This window comes from Anas acuta, chromosome 1 (genome assembly GCF_963932015.1).
Source record: "Anas acuta chromosome 1, bAnaAcu1.1, whole genome shotgun sequence".
Lineage (NCBI taxonomy): Eukaryota > Metazoa > Chordata > Aves > Anseriformes > Anatidae > Anas > Anas acuta.
The window spans coordinates 137,724,112-137,746,366 of NC_088979.1; the positions used below are offsets into that span (position 1 = coordinate 137,724,112).

The window sequence follows — 22,255 nt, forward strand, 5'->3', positions numbered from 1 at the left end:
CCAATAATCATAATGGATTTAATATGATAATGGCATCCCTAATCAAATAAACTACATCGGGGGAGTTCTTCCAAAGGCTGAGAAGACAGAATAGGATTTATTTTGTTCTGATGATTTTTTTTAAATGGTCACAGCAAAAGAGATAATAAAGCCCCTGTCTGCAGAGAGAAGAAATTAACATAATGGACATGCAAACTAAATATGCTGAGCTATTCCACATTTCAGAATGGAGTGTGAGAACTGGTCATCTTGGAAACATTCTGTCACTTGGAGCAAAAAACAACCAGATGAATTGTTTTGGTGCAGGATGCAGCTGCAAGCTTATTTATGAGATTTTATTTTGCCTAAAAATTGACTATTGAAGTTTATTTTCAGTGTAGAAATAGTGCAGTGGAAGATAAGAAACATCTATGGTTTACATTATATGGTTTATGTTTTGGCCCTTAATTCTGTAATGTCAGAGATTAGATTAAATTAAGTGCTGCACAGAAGAGGAAAATGGTTAAGCATTTACATAGGCTAAGGGAACAAAGTGGAATGTCATTAGTAAGAAGTGAATTACCACTACCATTAATAATGTATGCCTAGTCATTAACATAATGTTCTGTTATTTACCTGCTCCACTCATTGTAAAAATGACTAAAGTCATCCCTAATGTTCTTTTCTTGCCCAAGTATACATTGTTCTTTGTTATGACTCATATCCTTTCCTCTAGATTCTTCTCTGAAAATTGTTTTGTAAAACAAGAAACATGCCACAGTTTGTCTAAATAAACTTTTACTTTGCATATAGGTATGTTTATTCAAAAAGAAGTAAAGCAAGGCTGAGGAACATATGCCAAAGTGAAAACAAGCTACAGGTCACATTACTAAAACATTTCTAGAGACCTTGAGAAGTCAGGAAGCATTTGTTGGTTATCTATTGATCAAAAAAAAAAAAAAAAAATCCACATTAAACACTTTATTCGCCTAAGAATAAAGAAGATTGGTAGTTCACATACCTAAGGTCACAGATGATGATGTTTCTGTGAAGGTTTTTTTGGTCCAATTCAAGAAGAAGCTGAGTACAAGCTCATTCTGAAAGAAAATAAAAATACTTCAGGGAATAACACGTGCTCTATTCCTTGAATTAGTTCTCTCAGAGCAGATTGCTGGTAGGCTTTTGATGCATATATTGGAGTCAGCAATGAAGGCCAACCTTTCCACTCCAGTCATGGGCAAGAACCCCATGGAATGATTTCTATGCAGGCACTGGGAAGACAGTGGTGCCCCTTACCACTGGCTCAGGGAGGCTGCACGGATGCCTACCTCACCCCTTTCTTTCAACACCCATCCAAATAGCAACGTGCAATATAGGCCATATATTTGCATTCTTACTGGATCTCAGTATCTCCTATATACACATTAGCAGCTGCAACTACATATACAGTGCAGCACATCTATGAAACAAATGCAGGATAACATCTTTCCTGAGTATTGTGCAGTCAGCATGAAATTTGTCCTTGGCAGAGGACCAGCCTCAAGCATCTGACCTGACCTGTGCCCCACCCTCAGGCTTAGATATTGCACATACCTGACTTGGAGCTTTAATGGATGCTCACACTGAAAAGGTCCATACAGAGTTAACTCCTACCAGAAACAGTCATATTTTACCAGCCTGTTTCAAAGAGTAAGCCACCTTACGCACTGCCCTATCACTTTGTTTTTTATGTACTGCCCTGTACTGCTCCAGTGAACATATATAACAGGTAGTTACATTCAGCTTTAGAGAATTAAACCAATAAACCAAATCCCCAGATTTGAGTATTGTGCAAGGCAATAAAAATATGAATTCTAAAATGAACTCTTATGATTCCAAATCAAAGGTGGACAGTAATTACATGTTATTCCCTTTTTCATAAAGTCATATTTCAGAATGTCCATTCTTTAAGACTGTAAGAATTGCTACATTCATACTGATGCCACTTGGACTGATGCATTAACAAATGGGTTGAACAAGAGTCTTTTCTGATTCTAGCATTAAAATGCCACCTTTTTTTTTTCCAGGCCATGCAAAAAAAAGTCTCTTATCGACAAGATGTATTTCATGTAGCTTTTGTATTGTTTCAGTTTGACAAGATGCAGCATGATTTGTGAAAGGAAAGAAATAAAAGGAAGAGTTTAGTGACAAATGCAGCTAGTGAGGAATTACTGTAAGTTCAGCAAACAGAAGAACAAGCTGTATATGGTATGGAGATAAAATTTAGCAATCTGGATTTATTTTAGCAGTTGTCTTTTGTTTTTCATTCCACTGCTTGGGATTTTTTCTCCCACATTAATATTTGCTTTAAAAAAAATAAAAAAAAAAGATAAATCAACATTTTTTTCTTTGAATTGAATGACAAATAATGGAGCTATTATCAATGGATTGCCGATATACCTGTCCGTTCTGAGCATAAGTAATTATTTTCTCATCTCATGAGGATAGGTTATAGTGGAAAGCCCATACACCTGCTTCAGCTTTTAACAGCTTTAAACAGCCAAGTTACTCCCTGTGGGACCTCCATTTGCTCTTTCAGCACAAGTCCCAAGGGTAGGAAATCTCAAGTGTTGAAAGAATGTATTTTTTTTGGCAGCTCAGCCTTTATTTGACAGCATGAAAATAAGCAAAGAAACTTAGGTAGCCCTTTGAGTTGAAAGATCTTGAGAGAAGTGGGTAGGATGTGGAAGGAAGGATACACTAACTGACTTGAAAGAGAAATAGAAAAATTCCACACTGAGCAGCCTCGTGTTCTGCTTCCTCTGCTTACTCTGTCAGCAATCTGAAAATAGATATAATAGTGAACAGAGAGGTTTGTAAACAGGAGATGGGAAGATTTTTTTTCAGGAGAGAGTTCCAAATTCTCTTCCTAGAGGAAAGAACACTGAAAAAAAAGGACATTTGGTTTAAGAACACAAGAAGAATCAGTGCAGATCATACACTTGGCATGAACATAACGGGCATGTACATGGCTAGTTCCACAGCACTAATTTCAAAGCATTCCCAGTCTGTGTGTCCATTGTATTCAACTGGTATTGAAGCATGCGGGCAAGCAGCAAGGATAATGTTGGTAAATGGAAAGAAAAAAGCAGGCCAGGTTGCAGGGGCAGATTTATCAATGGCAAAGTGTTTCAGAAACAATGGAGGTGCTCTGTTACAGGTTTGCTTCAATAGGCATTTTGTACACTGCTATGTACAAGACAGCATTTTCTCCCTGAACTGTGCTAATCTACCTACTGCAGGATACCACCATTTAGGTTTCCATCAGCAAAGTATATAAGTACCTTCTTAAGTTTACTCTTCATCATCAGATCACCAAAACACATGCTGAACTTACAGGTGATTCCTAAATACTGTTGCAGTTAATGGGACTTCAATCAATTGGACACCAGTCCAGGACTGAAGCACATGCTTAGAGTTAAGCATACATCTAATCACATTGCTAAGCAGAACCAGGCACTTCAGAGCCTTGAATGCATGCATATATGGTCAAACGCACATCATATTTAGGTGGACAGAGTGAACAAGCAATTGTTATTACAAAGAAGTGCGACCATAGGTGGGAAACTTAAGATCCCATGACTGTCTTGGCAGATGGGCAGGGACTGAAGATGACCACAAGAATTCATCTACTATTTTTCCCCTTAAATTATTATCTTTAAAACAGTAAATGGAAATTCCATAAGATAACAGCCATTTGGGGATTTTTAGGAAAGCCCCCTACCAGTTCTCTAACCATTCTTACCTACTTAGATAACAATTTAAAAGGTAATGTTGGTATTTTTCCAGGTCACTCAAAAACATTAATCTTTTGGGGAGCAGCCAAGTACGTATAGGTGCATCAGTGCTCGTCTGGTTAGAACTCTTGCGTGACCTTTATTCAGCCATTATCTCAAAAGAGATGAATTCCACCTTCACTTACACTAGTATACAGCTGATATAAGCAATTTCAATGACATCAGGGGGACTAGCACAGCCCTGTACCACTGTAGCACAGTAGAATTTGTCACTGCTTTCCATTAGAGCTTAACTAGAAAAGTACTCTGTTGTTAGTGAAACACAGCCAGATTTCAAGCCAGATTTAATTTCATCAAAAAAAAAAAAAAAAGAAAGAAAGAAAAAAAGAGCAATCTGCTTTGCTTTCAGCACTCTTTTCAGCTTTTAGAGTAGATTTGGGGTCAGAGAACACCCAAGCACCTGTTATACTTAACCAGGATGGAGAAGCAGCAGGAAAGAAAGAAACCAGAAAAAGCTGACCTTGTTGCAGCTATTATAAATTCAGGAAAGGACAGAGGAAAAGAGAGGACTTTGAACCCTCCCCATTTGGGCTCTGCTTGATATCTGCCTGTAGGAGTACAAGAGTGGTGGGAGTTTAAGGGACCCACATAACTTAGGTATGCTTTGTACCTTTGTGTTATATAACTCCATGCAGGCACTGCCAGAGATATTTTCTCAGATCTGTAAATCTCAAGTAGCTCCAGTGAATAAAATACAAATGAAATTTGGTAAGCTCTTATCAAGCTTTGTTACTTCTACAGTGCAAACCATTAGTCACTCTAGAACCACATTGTGGGCCTGTTTTTCACTGTATGTTTGAAAATGAGCGAATATAGTCTACAATCATTTCCATTTACATCCTCTTTAAAGTCATTTCACACAGCCTTCAAGTCAACATAAAGCTTCTCATAGAATCCATCCATACCTGATACACTGTCACTGTTTGCTTATCTGATTGCACTTGGTTTATCTCTGCCCCCTAAATTTTTAAATAATTTGGAAAATTAAAGAGAAAATTTTTATAGCAACAAAACACAATGCACCTCATTTCTTCATACTAATTAGCTTACTGTGCACTTACACGTATTTTGTTGTTTTTTCCCCACTAACACCAAATGTGATAAACATCTCCCCTCAAACCTCCCTACCCACCACACTTACAAAAACAGCCTATGTGAAAGATAAGGGATGAAAGAAATAAGTTTGTTTAAGGTATAATCTTAACTACATAGTAGTTTTGCAAGATCAGTATGTACATGTATATCTAATGTCTGAGCTATGCTATCAATAACAATATGTACATATTAAATGCCACTTCTTTTAAATGATGAGAGATGGGGAAAGTATCCATAGAAAGTTACTATCTGGCCGTTGGTACCAAATACACAGCACAGCTACATCGTACATTGCTTTAGATTCAGTTTTATATTTTTATTTGTAATGCCCAAGCCAGGTGCAAGTTGTCCTTTAAAGATAAGCAAGAAAACCTTCAGCTTAGTCAGTATCTAAATGCTGCTGCTTGTCAGCGGGGCCAAGAGCAGACCCAATTAACAGAGACTTACCTTGCTTTTGTGTTCACAGGGAGCGTGCAACCTCCTACAATACTACTGAAAAATGACAAGCCACTAGGGCAGTCCTAATTTATATTTGTTGTGATTTGGGCTGCAATCTCCATTCAGCCCATCACTCGGAGTTAAGAGTAAAATAGAGAAAACTGTAATAGTAGGTGGCAGCAGCTGCCTTTTGTCATAGATTTGATTTATACTACAACAGTGTGTATTTTTGTCCTCCCCCATGTTACCAGCTGTCCAATTTTTGTTCCTTGATGTTTCACCTATTATTTGTGGCAACACTTGGCTATTTTGCCATTTAAAGAAGCAAAACTTCAGGAGTCTAAACATGGTTGAATATGTAGCCTTGCTTAGCCTGATCTAGAAGACTCAAACATACCAGCGCATGCAGCTCATCAGTCAGTCAGCAACAGTGCTTAATATTTCTATGATGTGATCACACATATTGCCATTGATTTGAGGGGAGTAGAATGGAATTAAAAAAGATTCTGAAACACATTTTTGATCATGTCCCAAATGAAAATATGAAAATCAACTTTTGCATTTTAGTAGTTGATGTTATGGATATAGCTTGTTGTTCATGTATATAGTCTGGTGGAGTAGTTATTTATAAATGAGTGTTAACCTGAATTAAAAAACAAGAAAACAAACAAACAAAGCATTCCTATTTCAGGCAACTCTTTAACAAATGTCTATAAGAAAACCAGTAATGAGGTTTATGCTCAAAGTAAGCCATAGGCTTAAAAAACTTTGAAGAAAAATGGGCATAAACACGTTTAAGCATTTAAAATAGCCCAACAGCAAATATCTCCATCAACAGATTTCTCAGCACAGACCAATAAGGATGTGATACTACAACTCAGAGGTAGAAGAAGGTGGCTTGATGCTTCTGTTCTTTAAAGAAGAGTTTAAAGAAATACTTAATTCCATTTGAGCTACAGTACAAATGAGAAGACAGCTATTTCCCACATCCCTTCCTTTGTTCAAACCATTTAGCAGAAAAGGTCAGTGACATTCTGACCTACTCTTAATCATAACACAATTTTCACAATTAGAACTTAGTCTGGACTGAAAAGCATGCACTTAAGGCATGACTGAGGAACAAATTTGGATATAATCCAATTCACTTTTTATTTCTAGGGTTTTTAATTACTTAGCTGATAGAACCAAGCATGCAGTTGGTCCTGTGCAGACTTGACTAACTCTTCAGTGCTGAAAAAAGGTGGTCAATGGTGTCCAGTGAATCGCAGTAATGTGTTTACAGTGATAACAAGGGTATTTAATTATGAAATAAAAACTCTTTCCCTTCTTGGCTTAGCATCATCTCAAACAACGCTCCAGGATACCATCGAGCTAAAATACAGCAGACAAAAATGGTTGTGTCAAGAACATACAAGGATCCCTGTTCTACAGGCATCTACTCTTACTTTTCTTCTCAAATTTCAGAATGAATTATTTAGTCCGACATAGTTTTACTCTTTCATAGGAATGACAGTTTGGTAAAGCTTGAGAACAGACATCTCCCTAAATGGTTTTGGTCAGGCTGCCCTAGAAATTTGAGAAAAAGGATAAATTTGACTGTAAAGTGGTCCTATGCATGCAGAGAGAAAATAATTGTGTTTATTTTTATCAAGAAATCCTCCTAACTTGGCTTTCTGCTCAGAGTAAAATCAAGAAGACGCTATGACACTTTTGAAAGAATCAAAAGGGAAAAAGTAAAAAAGAAGCCTTCAGCTGGGAGTACAAAGGAAATTACCCACTGACTGGTATCCTTGTTCTAAGTGGGTCAGAATACATCAGTTTTCTAAATTTCTTACATCTCCCAGCAACAGAAGCATATTGAAGTAAAAATAATAATTCAATGTTTATAGAGTATCAATAATTTTAAAGGTTATCACTGAGAATTGCAAGTCAGATGCATGAAGGTTAGCAAGATGATTTCCAGCATGCAACAGAACTTTATAGATGGAAATAATCTCATTACTCCATTTACTATTGTGCCCCCTCCAAGTCCTGCACACAAGTAGCTGTATGATTGCTTTAAGCATGTAATTGTTTTATCCTCCTCATGGTTTACCAGTAGAGGCTGTACCAGACTTGAATGGTTTTTAGCAGCTGAACAGTCCAGCATGTCTGCATACCCCCCACTGGACCAGTTTAGAGCTACACCAGCATATGCTCTCAAACAGATCGGCTCACATTTCCCTACAAATACCCTATTCATTGTTGTGTCCTAGTGTCTCAGCAGCAACACTGGAAGAACTTATCCATCTCCACAGGTGTGCACTGCAGGACTGTAAAGGGAGGAGGCAAGGAATTAGGAAGCCCATTGCAAGGCAGCACGGTAAGAGCAGGAGGGAGAGGAGAGCTGTGTGTGGTTAGAAAGTGTTTTTATTACCATCCCAGGACTTTAAACAGTCTGATTTTTCAATCGTAGATTAGACTTCAACACAGCAGTGCTTGGCCTAGATTGAAAATTCATGTACCTTACAGAAGCCCAGAGAACAGCAGAAGACAGAGAGCTCTTCATTTCTAGGTCGCATTTTTCCTCTGCTGTGACCAAAAGGTGCTAATGTAAAACAAACCCGTGACTCTACCTTGAGTGACAGAGTTTACACAACAATTAACCTCAACCTGTAGAGTTTATTTTGCAAGGTCAGTCAGGAGAGCCAAGCACAAGTCAGCTGTCCATGTTAAATTAAGTGCAACTCTGTGACACACATATAATCTATCACTGGAAATCTTCTCAATTTCAACTTGGCACATAATTTTTATTAATAGTAATAAGTAAACTCCTGTTTGGTTTATGTATGGACAATTTTCTCTTTAATCTCCGCTACGTAATCACAGCTGGGAAAGTTATAAAGGTAGGCAGTAAGCATTTTTCTCCTCTCGCAAGATGTTTGAAATTTTGAAGAAAAAATATCCCATCATATCCCTCTTTTGGCACCCTAGACTGTTGACATTATTAAACCAAAACAGCCTGAGTTTGTGCTATAGCCCTGAGGCAATGGGACATGACAAGGCCCATCTGGCAGAAGCCCAGGCTCTGCTAAAGAATGTGCTACCAGTGAAACAGCAGAAACAATGTAGGAGATCATGCCCCAGCTCCCTTGAATTTATTAAACTCCATATAACCATAGGGTCCAATCTTTCCTGTCCATCCAACACCTTTCCTGTCTATTGCTGCTCACAGGAAGACACTTCTTTTTCTCAGACCCAGTAATTGACCATTCAACTTATGAAGTTATGCAGCATAATTTAACATGATGCCGTTAGCCTGGTGTTTTGCAATGTTGAGGTGAATAAGGCTTTGTCCTGGGCCAGACAGTGAAGAGTCAGTTTTTGTTACTATTGTGACTGTCCATTTTGAAATAGGAGGAAAACACCAAATCTTAGAAAACGATGAATAAAAACCTGTCAATTTGAATGGACACAATATATCACTCTGATAATGAAATATTCTGATTTTGCTTTATTTGCAAAAGTTTCTTCTACACATTACTTAAATTTTGAAATGAAGAGGTAGCTCTGTCTGAAAGAACGGGACTTTTCATTTAATAACTGTCAAAATCGAACTTTTCAATATTTCAAAATTTACTCCTTTTTTTAGACATTACATTCCTCAGAACCTACTCCTTACTGTCAAAAATACAGTGAATTACTACTTTTGGATGGCAGCAAAGGAAGAGAAGTTATTTTGAAAAACACCCTGCCAGGTCTAATAAACTATTTTTCAGTCATTCTTGTCTTTGTCTTAAGCTCTGATGAATGCTACAATGGATCCACCTTAAAATGGGTGCATCAGAAGTGTCATTTATGGCATTTAGTTTTTCAGACGAGGCAGTGGAAAGCTTCCTGATTCTTTTGGTATTATGCTACTAAAAGTCATGTGCAAATAAAATAAATACCGGAAATGCTCACATTTGCCATTTTGATGGATCCACTTAATAGCTGCTTCAGATAGAGATTCAAATCCTTCACTCTTTTATGTTCAAGATCTGCAAAAGGTATATGCCATGAGTGGGGAAACCTGCAAGAGAAGAGTATTTGTAATTATTACTCTTGTACTGTATTTGCTGAAAACATTTCCAGGTCTACTTAACAGAACATTAACTCTTTCTAAGATGTTTTGCTGGCAGGTGAAGGGATGGGTAGTTTACATAGGACTGTTTACTCTCTGCTTCTGGTTCTTTTCTGATAACAATTTGCTAATATTCTGTTTCATACTGTACTCTTGTTTTTCTGTCTAAACCATTACATTTATGTTACACGCACACATATACATATATACAAGTTAAAAACCTTAAAAGGCACTTATCTGCATTTTAGGGTATCTAAATACCTCTAAAAATTGGTCCTTTATGATTGTAGGAAAACATTACCCTCTCCATTTTTTTGCATAGTGCATAGCACAACAGATCTGATCTCAGACCAAGGCTCATACTATACAAAGCCTTGCCATACAATAATGAATGCCAAAACCTTACAGCAACAATGTGACATTTTATGAATATACCAATGTTTTGGTTTTTTTTTTTGTTGTTGTTTAACCTTAGCTATTTAGAGTGTAGGTAAGTTTTTCAGACTAGGCCCCTGAGCCTGAATGCAACTTCAGGCACTACTATAACAAAAATAATATATGAAAACAAACTATCATCACAATTAGAAAATCAATCCCAACAAAAGCAATAACAACAATAATAGCAATGTTCTGTATATTTTTTATTAAGATGAATTTCACTTACTAAATAAAACATGTTTGCACAGGGTGGTTTTATATCAATTTTCAAATGCTATGGTGAATTAAAATGTCAAAACCTGCTATTTTTTTCACTTGAATCATCTTAGTGTTTTAGATACAACATGGTAGATCAGTCAAAAAGTGAGATTTTTAACAATACACATAATCAATTTACATTAACTTTGCCCTGACAAGGACTATTTCTGTCAGGTTGAAGGATCATTGGAAAATCTACCTATGCTGAATTGCATGTAATGGGTTTTATGATATAGATTACTAATATTGCTAAACTAGTATTATACTTTATGTCCACTGATCTATATAATACAGGGTAGCAGAAATATTGATCTGGTCATATTTCATGTTACATCACCACTGCAAACACTTAACCATGTATTGTTTACAAACCTCTTTTTCCTGATACAACCTGGTTTATGCAGCAGACCTGAAGAGATATCTGAAGGCTTCAGACAAATTACTAAAAAGCCAGCTAGCTCTCAAAATACACTGAAAATAGACACTTGCCCAGCCTTTTGAAAGACAGCTGGTCAAATCCTACTTTGAATAGGTTTTACCCAATTCCACAGCTCAGTGATAAGATGTCATCAGCTTTTCAAAAGCCAGCCAAATAGCAACACATGGAGCAGTGGATTCCCATCCCCAGAGAGGAACACTGGCCAGCATTGCAAACCACCCAGCTGTAAAAATAGCACAGCAGCCTCACCTAGTGAAGATAAAATGACCAAAGACAATTAAGCTACACTCTTTGTTACCAAGAGATTCAAGGTAATTAGATTTCATGAACTGTAATTAGATGTTTTTTTTTTTGTTTGTTTGTTTGTTTTTAAGCTTGTTTAAGCAGAAGGCCTTTTATGAAGAGAATACTGATTAATAAGGATATTGTAATTCTTTATGAGAGGACAGGTCTTTAGCTATCTTGTGTAATACTTCTGAGGAAAAACTTAACACTGGTATAACATAGTCTGCAATTAAAATGGCAAAGGGCCAGGATGATAGCAGCATATTGTATAGCCTTTTGATTATTTTTGCCTGTATCATGGGAAGATCAGGGCTCAGTTAGGCACTGTAAAAATGAACACTGAGAGGCAATTCTTGCCTGAAGAAATTATAGTAGTAGGGGATGTGACATGACCCAGAATCATGACATATATGAGCTGTACACATAAAATTAGAACGCAGGTCATTTGACATATATAGACAGGCTGTGAATGTTTTGGGCTTCTCTAGGGCACAAAAGGGACTTCTTTCAAGAGGTGGTAGGGAGGATCTGTTTGGAAGCAGCACAAAATAAATGAGGCTGCATAACACAAAGAGAGGACTCTGTAAAATGTTGGCCCTCAGAAGATGCATCCTAAGCACAGTGGCCAAACTGAGGACAGATACATGCATTATCTGTAACTTCAGAGACAGCTGATTGATGGCACCCATAACTCTCTGCTGCAGTGAAGGACAATATGAACCTTGTAGTAGAACTGAACGGTTCTTTAAAGTGAATTCATGCTTTTGCTGAATTGTGCCTGTGGCTGAAATGGAGTTTGCACTTGTGAACATGCTTGTGTTAGAAAAGGTTAAGCTTCCAAGTTGATTTTGAGCTTTGCATCTAGTTTAAAGAGATCAGAAAAACATAAACTTGGGCCATTTACACACATCCTGGGTACCAGATCCCATTTGCTACCAATTAGTTTGAAGAACATTTCCATGTATAAACTATTTCAATTAAATGCTTTGTTGAGTGAAAAGACTTTTGGTTACAAAAAACAAACAAACAAAAAACACACACACACACAAAAAAACACACAACAAACAACACAACAGACGACGACAACAACAACAACAACAACAAAACAAAAAAACAACCAACCACAGTTAATACTTTGTCTAAAACTAAATAAGAGAGAAGATGCCAGGGTGCAAGGGCTTGTTTGGGGAAGCTGTACTTTGAATTATAAATATGGGATGAAAGTTTACATGCAATAGCAAAATTTTACGTGCTGAGAACTCTGAGCTTCTGTCTTTAGTTTCTTGTGACAACAATATGAAGCAAGCTTTTTGCCTTCCTTTGATGCTTCTGGTATTGGCCAGTGCTAGAGGCCTGCATCACACAGACTAATGGTGTGATGTGGTATAGCAGTTCCAGTGAGAATTTCACATATAGAAATAGCTTAGTTTTTACTCTTTGGGCTGCACTAGAAGCCTCCAAATGACAAAGCTACATTAAAATTAAAAAAAAATAAATAAATCAAGATGTTAGCATATGAACATTCATATAGAGAAACATCATAAAATGAATTACTTTAACACAGTCTTGAGGAAAGATCATAGAGTGATAGGTTACTGCTGGGACAGAGTTTTGGCAATAAAGTTCTGAAGCTCTTAGAAAGCCTCAGTATATGTAGATTAACCTCCTGTGAGTCCTGAACTCTCATTTGTATTAAAAATATTATAAGTTATTTTAATAAAGGTAGATTTAGTGAAAAATAGCTAGTGCTGGTTTTGAAATTCACTACAGGATTTCTGAGGTCTGTACACTTCTAGAAAGGAATATATTTTCCTTCAAGGGGTGTCTTCACTGAAAAAAAAAAGAAAAAAGAAAGGAACCAAAACAAACCAAACAAGTCATAAATAGCAACTTGAATATTTTATTCTGCAAAGTAATAGTTTGCATGCAAATGGCTCCAAATCAAGACAATGATTCAAGCACTTTAGGTGCTCAGTGAAATTCCAATTCTGACCAACTGCTGCAACCAGCTCATGTGGACAGTCATAATGAGTCAAACTGGATCCAAACTCCCTCAGTTATGGGAAAGATTCTCTAGAATTAACCAGTCTAAAGCCATTTAACTGAATAAATCTCACAAACTCAAGGAAATACCAAATTAGACTGAAATGCATTGATTCTATTTTGTAAGTCAAAATCATGTTAATTGCAGCTATTTATCTCAGGTCAAACATCAAAGACCTTTCTATCTTTCAAGTGTATCACTGGAATATCATCTTGGTTCAGGTAAAATGTTTATCTTTATGGTCAGCTTTTTGCTTTATTGTAGATTGAACTTGAAGAGGTGCTTGTATGAGGTAAGCCAGTATGACTGTTTAGTATTTTCTTCTCAATAGCATATAAAATACAAAGCATGTGATATCTGTAGAATATATTACTCTACTTATATTACCAAAGCCATGGAAAATTATTATATAAAGTAAAGCTGTTTCACGTAAGACAGAAATATGAAGCTATAAAGATGTACGCTTCAGGATATTCAAAGCAGGAATGAACATGTACATTGATAAAAAGGAATACTCAGAATTATTGCAGCTAATGATGGCTTATTTTTCAAGACTTATTAACTATTATTATTGAGTGATGCAAGGCATAAGGTATTGTTTTAAAGGACTGGGAGAGCAAGGAAGGTTACTGAGTATTTCTCAGCTGAGAAGTATGTGCATCTTTTTGTAAAAATGTTGATCATGCCTGTCAGTATCAGAGATTGTCTTGTTTCTGTTTGGAGCCAGTGTGAACATTCTTACATTGTTTTAATATACTGATTTTGCACAATGTTTTGACAAGCATCATGCAGAAAATAAAAACAATTAAAGACTCTATCATGCCTTTAATGAAGTCAATACCATTTACCCTTTGATTACAGAAGTATCTGTCAGGCTCAAACTGTTCCCCTCTTCTATTCCCATTATAAAGGATGAATAAAATATATAAAAGTTGGACTGTCACAATGGTCTATGATTCAGTTTCTTCTAGCCTGAACAGAAAGGTTGATAGAATATGTCTCATTGCCTTTGTGTTTCTAAAAATATGTCTGCCATACATTTTCTCACATTTTTATCTGTGCACAGAGAGAACCATTTAACATTCACTAATATGCTGCCTTACTCTGGGAGTGCCTCTGATGGAAACTGCTTCTGGAGCTGGCTGTGAAGTTTTGAGAACTGGTCAAATGATTTCTCCACAAAAGTGACCACATTGCAGGTTTGTACCACCTGGACTAGATATAGCTGTATTGGGGAAAAAGGAGAAGCAGAAAAAAGAAATGATCAGAGAGGAAAATTAAAAAAAAAAAAAAAAAAAAGTACAAGTGAAAATATAGGGTGATTTTTACAAAGAAAACCTTTCTTTAATGTAGTGCCAAGTGCCACAGAATTCAGTTAGTAATTTATAGTCTTTGCTACACAGGAGGAACTTGCCTGGATAGCATACAACTGAAAGATCACTGTAGTGCGTGAAAACTAATAATGCACCATTAAACCATCATATAACAGTCTCCAATTTCTATTAGGCTTCCTAATTTTGTGCCATGCTTTCCTCCTGGATGCTTTAATTAGCTCTTGATTTATTTTTCACTACAGGGCAGGAACTTTTCTCCTTAATGGCTCCCTGCTAATAGCCGTCTGCCTGGTGTTCTTTCTCTCTGCTACCTCATTGGCACTGCTGTGATCCTTTCAATGTGGCAAAAGCACATCTTATATAAAAGAGGAGGAAGAGTATATAAGCTCACAAAAGAGTCATTGAAGATCAAGTGAAAAATACAACACATACAGAGTCAGACTTTTTGTTGAACCCCAAAATGGTGGCTCTTGCAATTGACTTCTCTGTGTTCAGCATCATCCATTCCTGGGGGACAGTCTCTGGAGCTGGAGGCTTTGCAGAGCCTGTCACTGACATCTGTGCAAGTGTGTGGATCAAGTTATTGAGCTTAACGGGAAAGCACTCCAAACTTTCCTTTATTTTCCTGAAAAACAAACAGAAGAGGTGCTATTGATGTATCTGGATCCCATTTCTTGATCCTTAGTTTCACAGATACAAGAACCAAAAAAAAACCATACCTAAAACCTACCTCACATGAATATGTACCATATGCACACCACTGACCATTATTTGCAGAAATACATTTCCATCCCTTGAGCCCCACTGCTTTGAGGACCACTCTTGCTGTAGCTTCTCATGACTGACCTTGGGGTAGTTATACTTCATAAGCTGGATACAACCAGCCTATCAGACGAGAGACAGCCAGAATATTTTCATGTGTGTTTTGAGGAATTCCCGGTTAGAACAACATGTCCTCACTTCAAAAGGGACGGAAGATTGTCTTTGCAATTTCATTACATTAATCTCACATGGACATTAATCGCACATATGTCTGCACAAGGCTAAACATCTCTTGCATCCAATTTTTAATTTAATTGTGAGTGTCTTGTTAAATCCCCTACACAATTCTTAGAAGCCCAGTCTTTGTGGAACAGCTTAAGATGTATATATTTATTAAAAAAAACACAAATAAATTCTCTTCTCCTCCTATCTTCTCCCATCTCATCCCTGTGTGAGAGGAACCAGAACATACTTCTAATTTCCTAGCTTTGAGATCTTTCATCAGAAAAGACACAATGGAAAGAAAAATTACTAGATATACATGCAGATATGTAGCACAAACTTATTTTAACATCGAAGTGAACTTGAATTGAGAAATAACACTGCAAGATAATAACTGGTCTTTGAAGAGAATATGCAGTGCTTATTAGAAAACAGTTGCCCTTCTGAATTCAATTGCTGGTTAAAATCTATTTAAAATGTGTTACTATTTTTTTTTCTATTTCCACACTTAATTCTATAGCTCTCTGAAGACATTCTGGATGGGTTTTATGTTATAGAACAACATCCTATTAGTTTCAGGCCATATAGTAGCAAACCTCTATCAAATTGTCTGGTGTTCCCCCCATTCCCCGTTTTGGACTATATCTAACTAGCTTACAGGAATTGACAATACCCTTAACCACCTTCGTCATTACCTCTTTGAAGCTGAGCAAATGCTTCATCTGTCATTTAAGATTAAATTCTTATTCATGTGTTTCTCTGTGTGGGCTGGATTGCATACTACAGTCAATTGAAATCAACTCCATTCATCACATTAGCCTGATTTTCATGATCTCAGACATTCTGGCTAAAGACTATACCTTTACAGATGCCACCATACCAAAAAGAATATTCTACCTGCAGCTAGCTCCCCAGCTTGCTCCCCCAACCTGAGATCTCATTCAAAATACCATGTGAACTCATCATACACCAATTAGGCAGACTAAACTAAGGAAACAAGATGTATATGCTTTTCTTAATGTAATAGCACGAGAGGTATCTCTGAATTGATTTAGTTCATTACCTTAATTATTAATTACATTCTTCATAAACAAATACCTACAGACTATTTAATAAATAATTAATACTAAAATTGAAAACAAGAAAATATATCTAATTTCAAAATATTAGTACAAAATCACTGATTAGTTAGGTCACATCTGAGGTGAACATTTCTTTTTTAACTCTTATGTGTTTAATTTAATGTTTAGTTTAAACACTTGTTAAATCACTGAGACATGATTTAGGTTACAGAAACTGTAAATTGGCCATATTATAGCAAACTGATTAGGGATTTTGCAATGTTACTATAAGAGGCATGTTTACTTTGCAACTAAATACAGTGAATTTAAATTCACATAAAACAGGTCTCTGCTTATAAATTAGTATTAATTCAGACATCATCAGTGTCACAGAGCAGCTGATATTGGAATATTACTATTTAAACAATCCAGTATTTTAATAGTTTGTAGTTTTTTCCATGGATCCATTAAGCTTCTAAAATACTTTTAACACTTAGATTGCTAATCACATGCCTTCTCTAAACCAAAACAGAGGCTTTTGTTAATGCTGCATCACTTGTCAGTGTTTAAAGGTAAACATCTAAAACAAAATAAAGCCAGAATTATATATAGTTTTTGCCATCTCTATATACTCTGCTTTCTCTGTATGTGGTCCTCTCTGTTATAATAGAAAGCAATAAGCAATCAGTATGTCCTGTCATTAAGAATGAGTTTAAAAGGCCTCTTTGCTACTCTGATGACATCTCAGAGTGTGTCTTCACAGCAAGGTACAACAACTACAGTTAAAGTTTGCTGAATTTTCTTTCAAGGGTGAACAAGCTTAAGAAAACTCTCTATTCCACAGTTTCTCAAAGCTTCCTAACTATGTATGGAACAGTGATGTACATCAAACTCGTGTCATCTTTTTAAATTTTGTGTTTTATTTTTGGTGTATATTACATCACTGACCCAGTTTACCACATTGTGGCAATCTGATTCCCCTTTCTGCCAGCATTTTAAAAATTCATTATAAATTCATAAGAATCTGTACTAGAACCTTCTCCTTGAACTCTCTCAAATGCTTTCTCTTCTATTGAGCATCATTAAGTTTAGCCACTGGTGAAGAATTTGTTAATAATGGGTATCATTTACTGAGATCCTCTTGTTCCCTAGGTCACTACCACTTTTGCTGTGCCTATAGCTGGCTCTGTCCTCACAATGATATCACTGTGAATCATAGTATTTCTAAAATAAAGTTTGCTGGCAGCAACATTTTTTGTTTGTTTGTTTGTTTGTTTTTTCCACATGACAATGTTTTACCACACAGATTGCTGTCTGACCTATTTTGCGGAAACATGAGTTAAATATCTGGGATTATTCAAAAGGAATAACTTTTCATGTTCCACCTGCTGCACGGGCTTTGACTTTCAGATTTGGTTTACAGATTTTCTGCAAAACTGTCAAATCACTATCAGGTGAAACATGCACAGACTGGTTGGCAGTTTATGTAAACAGATGCATGAAATATTTGGCTTTTTCAAGAGTGCCTAGTGATGGAAGTATACCCCCAAGTCTACATGAGAAAGTAGTGAAGTCCAAAAAGATTTATTATGTGAAATATGTGGTGTTGAGACTCCAACAGCCATGCTACGTGCCTTTTAGGGGTTTACTTCAGGCTAACTCTGATTCTATGGGCAGAGCACATCAGATACTCTTTTGAGGTGCACCTTCCGTTCCAGTTTCATCACTGCTAGTCTTCCTGTGCACCTCTCTCCCATACAGAGAACATTGCCTTCCCTGAGCTGGTGACATATGGGGTTTATGCAACAGTATGAATGTCTCAAACAACATAACTTCAAGGAGGAAGTTTGCCTCTGTTCATTTGATGCAGGTTTACCAAGACCTTTACAAACTACTTGAGTGCAGCTGAAAGAGAGTTTAGTATAGTAGTTTTGTCTATGTCCCATTAGAAGTCACCAGCTGTCACTGTTTTTTCAGCTGTTTGGAAAATTTCTTGCTGGAATATCTGCAGTCACCTCAGAAACAGGGGTTGTCTGATCATTTAAAGATTAGTGTCATGTTTTGAAAGGGGTTACTGTGAACTGTCCAGTTTCGCAGCTGTTGGCAGTTGTGGTTTGGAGTGGATACATTTGACCTAGGCAATGGCAGGTACCTAATAAATGAAAAATAAGTAAAGATGGCAGCTGACCTTAGCAGCAACCCTCAATCAAGCAACTGAAGATATGCAATGGTACTTCGCTGGTAATTGCCAGATCCACAGTGCCTCTCTTATTCATGAGTTTCTAGAAGTGAGTTAGATTGCATACTACAATCAATTGAAATCAACTCCATTCATTGCACTAGGCTCACTTTAATACCTTAAAAATAATTTTAAATACATATCACTTTACAGGCATATTAAAAATGTCAGGCAGCAGTCGACACTATGCTGACTTTTGAAGATTATCTACAGAAAACCAAAGAGGAAATTTATATCCAGAAATAGGATGACTTTCTTTTTTTCATTGTTATAACTGAGTTGTGAGGTAATGAGGAAAGGAGGGAGGGAAAAGGATCAAGTTGAGTTTCAAGGATCAAACTGAGTTCAGGGCAGATGCTGGAGAGACAACAATGTTTCATTTGGCACTAGGTGCACAGAAATTACAAGCAAACACAGAAACTCTTGTTTAACTCTCAATCGGTGCACTGTTATTCATGATCTGAGAGTGTGACCTTCCAGAAGGCTGCAATCTGTGAGCTTCAGAACTGCTGCTCATCAGCTCGTAATAGTGAACTGACCTAATGTGAGAAGAGAACAGTACACAAATGAAACCACAGATTACTGAACATGTCTTAATTCAAAAGTGAGAGCAAAAGAAACACTGAATACTTTAGAATACTGAAAGGATTTGGACGTTAAAGTCCAAACTCTGGTATCATTATCCCATTGGCTAAAAAGGTGAAGGGCAAAGAAAAAATTAACATTGTTTTGCCAAGAATATTTGTGGCATCATTCATCGTTTTATGCTGTTTTTAAGTGCCAGTGGAGGCAATATCAGTACTATTCTCGAATCAAACTCAGACAATTGCTAAAAGCAATCTATTTCTAGAGAAATACAGTGAGAAATATTCTTCTCCTATTTCCACTAGCAGTTGGTTTTTTTTTTTTTGTTTGTTTGTTTGTTTTTTTCCAGCTGATACGTTATATGATTGAAACTGAAAGATCACAATAAATAACTTGCATTTAGAACAACAAATAACTCTTGGCAGTTTTCAGCATTCCAATGACCACATTTCTTATCTAGAAATGAACTTTTTAAAAATAATGTATATAGAAATGAACTTTTTCAAAACAATAAAATGTTTACAGAAGTAATTGTGCAGAGAAAGCAGCTATGAATTTCAAAGGATTTGAAGGCTACTGGAAGTTATGCTAATAAACAGAACTTCTAATTTCACTTGCTTTCTAAGGACAACCTGAAAAATAGATATAGGAATAAAGTATGGAGAGACCATGAGAAGTGTGGGATTTGATTTTTTTCTCACCTGTGCTTTTTGTACAAAAAGGAATTAGGGAGGAATTTTTCTGAAGGATGGGAATAAAGACAACATAGGTAATGCAAAGCTCACAAAAATCTCAAAATATTAACATTCCTAGGAGCAGGTCAGAAAATGCTTATATTGACGGTAAGTCCTGAATAGATCTAGGTATAAGCCATACCAAAGACTGCCTGGAAACACTTTTCAGAAGTTAAAATTCTACTAGACATGAAAGCTGGCATTCTGCCTATGTTTAAACATGTAGAAGTGTTAGCTAATACATGCTTTGAATTAACACAAATTATGTTTAAACATGAATACAAATTAGAATTTAAAAAAAAAAAAAAGTAAAATGAGATCCTTAGAAATTCATGAGCTAATGAAAAGACAACTTGTACTTAAAATGAGCATATATGATACAAACATACACTAAGGGTATTAAAGAAGCAAATATGCAACCTAGCAATATCTGAGTTTTCTGTATGATATAATGATCTCTATGACCAGTAACAAATTCAAAGGAAATTAGAACAATAGAGTTCTCTAAAAGCATTATAGCAGAAAATACAGTTTCAAATAAGATCTGAGCCCACAGCACTGCACAGATCTGCAGCATGATGTTACTTTTATTGGTAAGCAGAACTTGAGGGTCAATTCCCACTCTAAAGTCCTGCACTTTCCTCAGCCTCAAAACTCCATAACCACCTCACCCACTTCAAAGAAAGAGTACGGAGCTCTCGTCCTGAATGCTGCCCTCATCCTTTATCTTCTGTCTAAGCAAGACTGCTGTGAATTTAACCCTAACCGTAACCTTATTCCTACCCAGCTGAAAAGCATACTAATGCTTTTAACCTCCAGAAGAGTTCTAGGCACTGGCTGAGTTTTGCGTGACACTAATTCAATTTTCGCTCTGAAGACTCACGTTTCCCTATTTGTTATGTATAACCTAGTCTTTTTTTTTCTCTAATTAAGTGAAATGGCTTTTGTACCCATGAGAGGCAAACACATCCACCCAAACTATGACAGATTCAAGACTTCTACATTTTAATTAGAAGCTGCATGTTTCCTATTTGAAGTGGAAATGTAAGTCTGTAATTTGGGAATATGTAAAATTTTAAAGGAAAGGATAAGGTAGGAGTTGACAGTAAATGTGAAGCTGTAATTAAATTTTAAAATAAACCAATCTTGTTAAGGGGCAATAGGGAAAGCATATGAGAAAACAAGAGTTAAAGGAGAGAAATCTCAGTGCTCTGCTGTGTGCAAAGTGATGGAACAATTGCTCTTGCCTAAAGGCAGTTCACGCGGTGAGAGAATTATGCGGCCTTATGGAAGTGTCCTTTAGGGCTTTGAGTTTGGAAAGACTGTCAACTGGACGTGCCCTGCACATGCACAAGAAGAAGCAGTCAGAAGGGTGTTGCTTTCTGTGCATGTGTATGCAGTGACCAGCAGGCTGTGATTTCAGACTGTCCTTTGCAAATGATGGTGTTGCAAAGGACAGGTTCTGACAGGGAGAGATCTTCTCATACTGTGCCTAGAATGAGAAAGTGTGCTTCCAAATCCATTCAGTTTCCATTGACTCAATATAGAGCATCATCAAATTAACAGTTGGAAATATATGTACTACAGAGGCCTGTCCCAAAAGATCACAACTGCAGGTTTCCAACCAATTTTTAATAGGTCATCTGCAACTCCTCACCAATAATCCCCAGTTATTATCACAAACAAGTAAAACATGTGATTATCCTCATACAAATAAAGCATTACATATACCTATACTCACATACAATTCTGTTCTGTTATACATCTATTAAGTCCTTAAAAGGAAGAATAATTACCATTTTGCAGATGGAGAAACTATGGCTAACAGAGGCAGAGTAACTTGCCTGAAGCAACGCAAAAGGTAGAAAGAAGATCAGAAAAGGGAATATAATGCAGGAATTTTAAGTCCTCATTCAGACAGTTAACAAGTCAAACCTTTTTATGGGAAGATTTTACAAAACCCACTGCAAACATTATTCAGATTTTGTTGTTGTTGTTTTTGTTACTTGGAAGAACATTCAAACATTCATTCAAAATGTCTGCAGTCCAAATCATGTTGCATGGAGTTAGGAGATCTAAAGGCAGTGGTAAACTGGCTATAAATAAGCCATAGTGGTTTTACCATTCCAACTGAATAAAACCAGTAGACACTGAATAAGTGTCTTCCTACATATGTACCACAAGTGCACAACTGTGTATCTTTGAGAAACTTGAGAAGGTTGGTTATAAGATGCATAAGGAGTGGATTTTTTAAAGTAAACATATGAGGATGAATTATCCTTTTGTGTAATTTCATTGATTACAACCCCTTAACATAAGAGGAAAAAAATGTGTTCAAAAAAATATAATAAAAAAAAAGACAGCTTTTCTTTATGCCTGAAGGTGACAAACTTTCTGGATTATA

The 22,255-nt window shown here is 36.5% G+C and overlaps 1 protein-coding gene across 3 annotated transcripts in view; it reads right to left on the minus strand.

The window, feature by feature from the left end:
* Positions 1–22,255, minus strand: part of PIK3C2G (phosphatidylinositol-4-phosphate 3-kinase catalytic subunit type 2 gamma) — a 207,400-nt gene that overhangs the window by 30,867 nt on the left and 154,278 nt on the right. For all 3 annotated transcript variants that reach the window (XM_068659641.1, XM_068659652.1, XM_068659631.1), the window contains 4 exons: positions 14,681–14,873; positions 14,018–14,139; positions 9,291–9,399; positions 1,001–1,076 (listed from right to left, as the gene is read on the minus strand). In XM_068659641.1, coding sequence (XP_068515742.1) covers positions 1,001–1,076; positions 9,291–9,399; positions 14,018–14,139; positions 14,681–14,873 — 500 coding nt within the window. The remainder of the gene's footprint in view (positions 1–1,000; positions 1,077–9,290; positions 9,400–14,017; positions 14,140–14,680; positions 14,874–22,255) is intronic.